Genomic DNA, 10,867 nt, shown 5'->3' on the forward strand with positions numbered 1-10,867 from the left:
AATAATTTCTTGTATCGAAATTTTCTTCTATAAAATGATTTAAAATTTTAAATACTTTTTTTCTTTTTAGTTAGAATCATATAAAATCTTCATATTTTCATAATATTCTATAATAATACTTGGAGAGAAGCATTTCGTCTCGATCAACTACTACATAAATTAAAACTTGTGTTCGTGTCATTATTTTGACATTGTTCGTAACTTATTCTTTGTGAAAATTAAAAATCATATCTTACATGAATCATTATTAAAATGATAAATATATTAAGATTTTGATGAGTTATTTCTTAATTTTGTCTTGATTGGCTTTAGTGGTGGTAAGACACTAGTGGCAAATGATGGGACGGTGGAATAATGAGTTGAGGTGGAACTTGAAAGCTGATATTGTGGAATCGAGTGGAAAAATATATAATGAAAATTGAATAAGTCTAATGATTATGTAGAAATATTGAGGATTCAAAAATATATAAAAAAACCCCTAAAACTTGATAATTTTTAATTAAAGTTACAATCCATCGGGCTGACCCGCAACCCGTTCGGGCCAACCTGTTAAACCCGCCAACCCATTGGGGCCAACCCGTTTAGCCCGTTTTGTATTCGGACAATAAAATTACAACCCTAACACGCTCATTTTACCGGGTTGTTTGGGCCGGCCCATGGGTCTCGGTTTGAATTGACATCCCTAGCAAGGGGTACACAAACACAATCCAAACACTAAAGTTGAATATATAACTGATAATACTAAGAAAAAAATGAGTGACAAAAAACATGTTTTTAGTCTCCAATCAAATCTCTGATAACATTTCATTCTTTTGTTACTTTCTTCTCCAAATTTGAGTTAGGTTTAAATCCTTGAAAGATCACTATATTTGTTACTTTCTTTCTCCAAATTTGGGTTAGGTTTAAATCCTTGAAAGATCACTATATTGTGAATATTTCAGTACCAACCAAATAAGTCTGCTCCAATCCTAATTTCCATCACAATGGTAGGTTTACCAATTTAATTATGTTGTAGTATCGATATCTTCGGCGAACATTAGATAAAATATTTCTTAAAAATTAAAAGGTAAACTTCGTAATTAGTTCCTAGAAAATGATGTTTATACTAAAATAGGAGTAGGAAAAATCGTGTTTTATGGATCTAGATAAGGAAAAATCACATTTGAAATGCTTATGGTGACCATTTTACCCTTTTAGTTTTTTCGCATTATTATATTATAATGAAACCATTATCACTGTAATTATTAATGTTGTACTACATGCCAGATTTCTTCATTATTGTTTTTATTAATTTTTAAATTTTCAATAATGACTTCCCTTTCAATATTTCAAGGATCTAAATGATACCATACAACATCATTTTCTAAGAAATAATCATGAAGTTTTAATCATTTAGTGAAATAAAGTGAACGATGACAGAATTATCACGTGTTTAAAATGTTTTGGATGAAAAATTCTTCAAGTTTGACTCGGTGGGGCATCTGTGCATGAAGAATCAAAATTGAATTTGAGATTCACCTATAAAGAAAACCAACCCCTTGTATGCAATATATTCCACACCTTACTAATTGCATAGTATTTTTTTCTTGTTCTTGTCTACAGAATAAATTATGACAAATTAAAATTCGAGGGAATATTCAACTGTACGATTTTTTGCATAGACACACAACAATTATATTAATGCATTAAGTTGATTATTACGTACTATATTCCAAAATGGTAGGAGAGAAATAAATGAAATAGGTCAGATCCCGTATCATTATATGGACAAACACTTTTGTGTGTTCAAAATAACTTTTTTGGAAATTCTGAAAATATTTTTTGACATAATTGAAAATGATGTTTAAGGATGATTTTATTGAGACTTAACTTGTGCACTAATAAATGTTTTGGAGGTATTTTAATTAATTTTGGTAGGTGAATATTCCTTCGTATATCTATGTCTCATCACTATATAAAATGAAAGAGGAGTTACACTTACGACTTACGAGGGAATTTATAGCTTAACTCTACAATATTTTATTTTAATTATGCGCCTACTGATGCAAATTAATTTGTTTTGGGGTGTGCTTTTCTGAACTATTTTTTCAATTTTTGGCATTTATACTCAACTCCAATTTTCTAATCATCAACTAGAATTAATAAAAAGTAGATATTCTAAGTATGTTGAGAAAAAACCAACACCGGTTAGGAATTTTTTTATACTTATCTAGAAATGAAAAATATAATTAATCACAATTATAGTAAGTACCAACAATTTAGCGGAAGGGACAATCGAACGTGGCAAACGGCGCCGTAAGGATATACTAGGTGTGTGTTCGTGAACCGTGGAAATGAAAGAAAATAAATTATTATTTGACGCCGTCACGCCGAGTACTAACAATCTACAACCGCTGAATATCAAATATAAATATTCCTACATCCAAAAATAAACACTTGTTTAAATATAGCAATTCCAAATCATACACGAACCAAGATACTATATTTATCATTGCTATGTCGAATCCTTCTACTTACATTAAATTAACATAATTTAAAGTTTTAAACCATCATGTGTCAATAATGGCAGTTAAGGTCGGCCATCCAAATTGACCGATCGCTACAAATTTCTGATTATGTAACTATTTAAATAAGTACTATAGTATATTTAGTGAAATTCTGATACGTTAAAAACTTAGATGTCATATTTGTGTTCAAAGTTCAAACTAATGTTTTTTGGAAAGAAAACCAAAATACTTATTTTAAATAATAGTACTATAACAATTTATTTTGAGTATTAGTATTAAAAATACTCATTTTATACACGGATAAATTAATTGATGAAAAATAAAAGTAATTGATGTTATATTCTGTCTTCAAATATGATCAAATTTCGGTATTTAAATTCCTAGCACTATGACTTATATTTAAAAACTAATGATATGTTACGTGCTAGAATCATCTATTCATCATTTATCTAAGAATATCATTGCATCGAATGTTGCGATCAACAGTCGATGACAAAAAAATAAAATAAACGTCGTTATATAAGTATATGTATAATGCCATTGACTTCATCATAAGTCAGAAATAAGGAGCTCAATTCCAATTTCATTACGTACATATATCAACCCCATAACCAAACAAATTATATGTCACAAATCAATTCTAAATACATTTGTGTATGTTGGTTTAAAGTTTTTCAACCTTATATAATTATAACCTTGATTTGAAGATGGTCGTATATGATAACTTTGACTTGAGACAATAATCTACGAATTAATATTATTTCCCTTTCAAAAGGCCATGAATGAAGTGAGGATTTTGTAGAATGGCCATATTTTTCTACCACAAATAAATAATAATATCGATGGTAAAACATTAAGTTTCAATATAAATTTGTAGAAAAAATATTATTGATGTAGTAATTACTAACGAAAAATTTACTAAAAACATAAAATGACTAATTTTGCCGACCACCGATAATGAAAAAAACATAAATATTGATTATAGCCGGAGATAATATATTTATTTATATCCCTTCTATCTACAACTAATAATATGTTTTCTATTTTAGACAGTTCTATAAAATTAGTCACTTTAAATTTTTAACAAGTTTATCTTTTTCTAAATGATTTTCAGATTTTACTAAAGTACTTTTAAAAAAAAATCTAAATCTCTCTTGTGTATTTGATTAATTTTGCAATCGTCCAGTAATAGTAATATTATTGGCTGTAGAAGCATAAAAATAAAAGTATAAGGAGTATAATAAAAACAAATATAATTGGCCAATATTTTCAGTGTGGTTAACTTGAGGTGCTCGTCTTTTTGTAGGATCACACTAGATGGAATATCATTCATGTGCTTCGCATGTATGTATATATAGCTGGCGTGGCTCTCATTTTGAGCAGACTCCAATCAAACGCGAGAGAGAGAGAGAGAGAGAGAGAGAGAGAGAGAGAGAGAATGGCTGCGATTGATTATGCTGAGAGCTTACTGCAAAAAGATGACTACGTCGAGGGTTGCCCAGGCTGTGCGGTCGATCGCCGCAAACAATTGCAGAGAGGCATGCCTCTCAAGCAAATTCTCACCGTCTGGATGATCGTCCTCGCCACCGGTAACTAAACCCTTCCTCTCTCTGTGTGTGAATCGAAGAATCCAGAAACCTTCGGGATTGTTGTTTTTCCTAATTATGTTTCATTTTTTATTCTGCTGCTTCAGTTCGATATAAGAAGCACCTTTTTTGTGGTAATTCATCGGCATGAGTGAGTAGTAGTAGTTTGAATCGAGGAGAGTGCGTGTGTGTGAATCATGAGTACGCAAACATTTGCTGTTTGGTCGTGAACAGTAGAATAATGGAAGATTTCCTTTTTAAGTGTTGCTTTCGAGTCAGGGGTTGTGTTTCACAAATTGTGCTTACATTTCCGTCATGATTCCAGCGACGAATGAACTTAGTTTCATTTGATTGCATTAGCATTTGCGAATTGCGACCTCCATCACTTCCTTGGTACTGAAGCTTCTTTTCTCTGTCCCATTGCTTGTCTACAGCTCTGACAATAGCATCTCTCTACCCGTTCCTCTACTTCATGGTAAGCATTTGACTCTTTTCCATCATCTGTCTATTTCAGGATAGTATGTGTTGTTTTCGAGTTGAACAGTACAATTTTGGTAGGTCATTAACTGAAGAAAGTTGAAAATATGTGTTGTATCAAATTCTGGTGTAATAGGCCTGAATATGAAGAATGAAACTTACACTTGCTAAAAATACATATCTGCCGTCTAATTTGATGGAAATTCTTATGATTTTATCCGGTAATGAGTTACCAATATAAAATTCCACACGGATCCTAGGAAATTTGAGGGCATCTAAATTTGTTTCAAGGATGTGTACTTTCACTGTTTTGATGGATTTTTATTCTTCTATACTGTTTACTAGCCTGTTTTTTATATGAAACTTGCTGTTTATCTGCATTTTCTCCTCCTTTATCATGTTAAACTGTGAAGTTTATCGGAACAAATTTTTTGCCTAAAGTGAAAACATGTGGTCTGGGCTGATGGCAGAGTAGCTAACTTATTTGAGCATCATTTTTCCTTTGTTGCTGTTCCAGATAAGGGATTTTCACGTTGCAGATAGAGAAGAGGATATTGGTTATTATGCTGGTTTTGTAGGTAGGAAAACCTCTTTTCTTCTTAATAATCTTAATTACCTTCCTCTACTTATTCCTCACTTTATGAAGGATGCTCATACATGGTTGGAAGAGCTGTGAGTTCTACATTGTGGGGAGTAATTGCTGATAGATATGGTCGGAAACCTGTCATAATTATAGGCTGTGCCTCAGTGTCAGTAACCGATTTCTTTGTTTTAAGCTTCTTATCATTTTGGGTACCCAAATAATTAGGTGTTCGTCTGTTTTCAGGGTTGTTTTCAACGCTCTGTTTGGCCTTAGTGTGAATTATTGGATGGCCATCATCACGAGGTTTCTTCTTGGTAGTATGAATGGCTTACTTGGACCAATAAAGGTATTCAGTGGTAATTTATATATCAACTAGTTGTTTTTTTTTACTTATTTTTCCCTGTTGGATTCCTCATTGTATTTATGGCTTCACTCTATGACCAGGCATATGCATGTGAAACGGTTCGTGATGAATACCAGTCGTATGGATTGTCAGCGGTAAGCCGTTGTTGTATGTTTTGTACTAATTTATTGTGTGTGAATTGTGATACCAACAAATATGCTATCATATGGAGCAACTAACAGGATAATGCATCATGGAAGAATACCTGCTGAGAGTGTCTGTGAAACCTCATACAAATTTGAAGATCAGCAATATCATCTACTCCATAAGATTGCATTGATAAAGAAAAGAATGACAGGAATGATTTATACCTTAACAACTAAAATCTCTAGAATATATACTAGTTTTATTTGGTGACCACAATGTATTCATCTGCAGTAGTTGCAAAGACCACACTTCCACCATATTCCAATTAAGAAGATCTTCTCTCTTAAGCTTGTTTTAAAGAGATTATATCTTCTACATTGTATAAGATGTTACTGAAAAACTGCAAATACATCTATCAGATCCAAATGTTTTGTTTTAGCAGAAAACCGCATCTTTGTTAGAAATATTGTCTGACACTTTGGAACTTATAACCCCTAAAAACATCTTAGTAACTCTTCAGAAATATTTTTAAGAGGGCCTGAAGCGCTGACCTATTTCTGTTTCTCAAGTTACTCATTTTCAAATAGCGATTCCTGAGAATTCAAATTCAAATTTCCATAGGTTAGCACAGCATGGGGTACCGGATTAGTCATTGGACCAGCGTTGGGAGGCTTTCTTGCTCAGGTACTAATATATGGAGTATGTGTTTGTGGGTGAGCAAGTGAATTTGATCATAAGTATGTTTTCATGTAGTGCAACGGCCAAATGTTAGCTATGAATTTTCCATTCCGTAACCATCTTGAATTTATAAGGCCAAGGGGGAAGTTCTACCTATTCAACTACAGTTTATTAAATATAAGTACTAATAAAAAATAGCTAAGGAACTTCAACCTGTAGTTTGTTTTGTATGTTGTCTTTTGGCAGTCATTGGTGACATATCTTTAATTCTTCAATATTTTGTGAATGACAATATGTCTGAATATGTGCATGTATGTGTGTGTGTGCGCCTGTGCTTGCCATCACCAATTTAACGGTTCTTTTTTCCTTTGGTTTAATATTTGGACTAAGCCTGTAGACAAATTCCCTGGAATATTTACGTCAGATTCTTTTTGGGCGAGGTACATATTGTGATAATCCATCGTATCTATTTCTTATTCATTTCACCTTTAGATTCTGGTTCTATGTACTCTAACTCAATAACATTTTGATAGATTCCCATATTTCCTGCCCTGTCTGATAACCTCAATATTTGCGGCAGTTGTAACTATCGCTTGTTTCTGGATCCCGGTACGTTTCTCCATCTCTCATGCTATTTACCTCTTGAAAGCTTAATGTGTTTTTTATGTTATAACAAGATTAAGTTGATGACAAGATATATATCCATCTGTAACCATTAGTTGTTCTGGCCGTGCTCTGTGACTGCCAAATGTTTAGACAATGCATTCAAGTAAAAGTTTAACTGAGCAAAGAGACCTGACCTGAGAGCCGTGTGAAAAGAAATCAATAGACGAATTAGGCTGTTGGACTATGTGCATGTGATTCCAAAGAATAATTGATATGTTGCATATCTCTTGTTTATGTATAGTCATAATTATTTTCATCTAGAATGCTTAGAATTTTCAATGTCAATTTAATCTAATGAATTTTTAAGAGATGCAGGAAACACTACACACACACATTTTAGTGAGTACATCTTCTGGAGGTTCTTATGATGCTTTGGAGGCTGCAACTGAACAGTCTGACATTAAAGAGATGGAGGAAAATAAGGCTTCTAAGAAAAGCCTCTTTAAGAACTGGCCACTTATGTCATCCATTATAGTTTATTGCACTTTCTCACTCCATGATATGGCTTACTCCGAGGTAAGTACTAATAGTTGATTTAACTTTTTAACTTCTGAACTTGCTTACAATCATGACAAGGTTCATTTTTATTCGTACACAGATATTCTCATTATGGGCCGAGAGCCCCCGAAGACTCGGAGGGCTTGGTTACTCAACTGAGGATGTTGGATCAGTTCTTTCAGTCTCAGGTATGGTTGAACAGTTCCTGCTAGAGTATCATATATGCCATCAATTGTGTAGTTATAGAAGGTATCGAACTAGGTAAAAATATATTCTTTCATTATGTCAGCTTTTTCATAAGCCTATGGACAATCTATACTGTTCCACATGCTTGCTTAGCTTTTGTGCAACAATATGTCATGCCTTCATGAGTATAGTTTTCCTCACTCGCTGTTGTCTGCTAGTAATATATTGTCTACTTGTACAAATTTCAGGTTTAGGCCTTCTGATCTTCCAATCTTCCTTGTATCCGATTCTGGAGAAACTCTTGGGTCCTATCATGATTTCTCGAGTTCTAGGAGTATGGCCTTGGAACTAGACATATACTATATGATTTGAATATGATCTCCAGACATTCTTTTGTTGAGGTTTCTTTTTGAATGCAGATTGTTTCAATTCCTCTCTTAACAAGTTATCATTACATAGCCATGCTTTCAGGGATCACACTATCCATAGTGTTGAATATTGCATCTCTGTTGAAGAATGTCCTATCAGTAAGTGATTACACTTTCCATTTTGAAGGAATATAATACTCCCTTCGTCCCACAAAAGATGTCACACTTTCCTTTTTAGTTTGTCCCAAAAAAATGTCACATTTTCCTTTTTGGAAAAAGTTCTTTCTCACGTGAATATAAAAATTATATTTTCTCTCTCCATTTAACACACAAAACAAAACCTCCTAAAATCTCGTGTCGTCCCATAAGTGTGACATCTTTACTATACCTTCTCTCGTTTTGTTACAATAGTTGAATATGCCATTTTTGCTACATGAGTTCATTGCTTCATTATTTAGCAGACAAGAAATTTACATTGTGCAAGTAAGTAGATCTAGTGGAAGCATACATCCATACATTGCTACACCTAATAGTATCTTTTTTGTTTGAGCAGATCTCCATTGTGACTGGGCTCTTTATATTACAAAATAGAGCTGTGGTAATTCTCTAATCGTTTCACACATAATAATTATCAAGCTTTCATGATTGTGCCTCTGATAAATGAGTGTATCGACTAAATGATCCCAGGACCAAGACCAAAGAGGTGCAGCAAATGGTCTGGCCATGACCTTTGTGTCAACTTTCAAAGCTGTTGGTCCTTTAGGAGGAGGAGCACTGTGAGTTTCCATTCAGAGTCTTATTCATTTAACCCTTACGTTTGATCGGGTTTGCAGTAACAACTTCACAGTGCTCATATTGTCTTAGACATCTTGCTAATTCGTCCTTGTTTATCTCGATTTGTGCAGGTTTTCTTGGGCAGAAACACGCCTAGGTGCCGATTTCCTTCCAGGAGATCAAATGGTTTTCTTCATCCTCAACATTATTGAGGCAATTGCAGTTTTGATGACATTCAAACCATTCTTGGTTGAACGACGAAATAGTTGATTCAACGCTTCATTGCAATTCTTTGTAAGCCATTATTAATCTTCGCAACCAAAGCATATCATGTTGTTGTAACCAAAACTCTGATTTTTTTGTAATAGAAATATCATGGATAGTCTATGTATCTATGTAAAATTTGTACGTATAATTCATATTTTGTGTTGCGAATATTGGTTTATTTAGCTTATTCATAGCTTGTAGTAGTATCTATTTCCGATATTAAATACTCCATGATATTCCATTAACTCATACTTGATACTACTACTTAATTTTACTAAAATTATTATATAAAATATGATTCATACTAGTATTTCACTATTTTATTTTTTCTGCACTGTTTTATATTTTTAAAAATATGTGCCAAATAAGATAAGATATTTTTTTATGGTTAGAAGGAGTATATTATAAAAATAGTAATGGTTTGGAATTTGTTTAAAATTTTCGTTTGCATGGAAAGTTGATAACTTGATATCAAGAGTCCGCGACAACTAAAAAATAAAGAGGTACACGTCGCTTTGTATGCATATAATGCCATTTCTATTACGCACACATCAACTCCGATCCATAGCCAATCAAATTATTATCATTATCTATACTATCAATAAAAGCTCAGTTTGTTTTGGGGGGAAATCAAAGGGATTTCCCCCTGTTTTCAAATTTGCGATTTGGAGGGAATTTTAATAATGCCAACCGCCCACACACACTCCCATGTATTAACCAATAGTTTAAATGACAGTACACACTTTTTGCATTAAATCCTATGGTCAAAAGCATTTTACTTATTTTTAAACCTAATTATATCACATCAATTTCAAAGTGAGGGTTTTCCCCCCAATAAAAAGAGAGGGTTTTCCCCCTAAAAGAAAGAGAGGGTTTTCCCACTTAAAAAAAAGAGCGTTTTTCAAGGAGCCAAAAAAAAAAGGGGGGGAAATCAGATTTCAAATACTGCAGGTACTTATTTCTCTCTCTACACTCTTAATGTTGCTTTTATATCTGCTTTCATATTCTTATTTTCTTTTATTTCGATTTATTACCATCTTTATTTTGCAGATAATAAGGTATGTGAATGCTATCGAATACTTTTATCTACAAAGCTTACATTTTATTGTTTTTTAGTTTGTTATTTTTTTTTATTGCTGTATTTATTTATTATTGCACCTATTTACACATACATGGAATAATTAATACAGATACATCCCTCTTGCAACTTCTTCTCACACTGCACAAAGAAAAACAAAAAGAATATCAAACAGCAATACAGGTAAATTTTATGTGGTTGCAATAACAATTTTACTTTCTATGAATATTCATCAGCAAGTTTCAACAATATTACCTTCTCTTCCAGCAGAATCAACATGCAGTAGAAGACGAGCAATAAAGGTACATTTCATATGATTGGTCTAAAGTAATTTTTTCTTCTACAAAATCTGTAATTCATCAAGAATCTTTAATAAAGCCACACGCTTAAATCTAATCTCCTCCAGCATTTTTTTGGATTTTGCAGATAACTAACAAGAACTACTGTTTACCAAAGAATATAAGAAGAAGAAGAAGAGTAAATTTCAAAACTAGAGAAGAAGAATAAGAAAAAGAGAGAATGAACAGTTCCATTTTTAGAGGAAACGCATAAAAACAAGAATAGATGAATAATATGAACAAAATGATTATTCTGTACAAAATGTATTTTCAATTTATTACTTTAGAAGATTACCATTTTTTGAATGATACTTTAGACATGAACTTAAACTTCTTCTCCATTCTAATGGTGTAATTTCTTCATCAAAGAG

At 32.6% G+C, this 10,867-nt stretch overlaps 1 protein-coding gene across 2 annotated transcripts; it reads left to right on the top strand.

Annotated features, from left to right (window-relative positions):
- The first annotated feature begins 3,880 nt into the window (after positions 1-3,880).
- LOC125196053 (protein ZINC INDUCED FACILITATOR-LIKE 1-like) lies at positions 3,881-9,267 on the top strand. 2 transcript variants are annotated; one of them, XM_048094412.2, is made up of 16 exons: positions 3,884-4,096; positions 4,528-4,568; positions 5,088-5,148; positions 5,217-5,319; positions 5,397-5,499; positions 5,598-5,651; positions 6,265-6,327; positions 6,712-6,761; positions 6,855-6,930; positions 7,303-7,503; positions 7,586-7,673; positions 7,920-8,005; positions 8,091-8,198; positions 8,593-8,637; positions 8,727-8,815; positions 8,945-9,267. In XM_048094412.2, the coding sequence occupies exons 1-16, from the start codon at positions 3,946-3,948 to the stop codon at positions 9,081-9,083; spliced, it is 1,458 nt and encodes a 485-aa protein (XP_047950369.2). In that variant the 5' UTR covers positions 3,884-3,945; the 3' UTR covers positions 9,084-9,267. The 2 variants fall into 2 exon arrangements, with proteins under 2 accessions (XP_047950370.2, XP_047950369.2); XM_048094413.2 differs by lacking the exon at positions 6,712-6,761 and having other exon boundaries at positions 3,881-4,096; positions 7,295-7,503.
- Positions 9,268-10,867: the final 1,600 nt, after the last annotated feature.

The sequence above is a fragment of the Salvia hispanica genome, chromosome 4 (assembly GCF_029641045.1).
Source record: "Salvia hispanica isolate PSC_SH4W2 chromosome 4, Shi_PSC_v1, whole genome shotgun sequence".
Classification (NCBI taxonomy): domain Eukaryota; kingdom Viridiplantae; phylum Streptophyta; class Magnoliopsida; order Lamiales; family Lamiaceae; genus Salvia; species Salvia hispanica.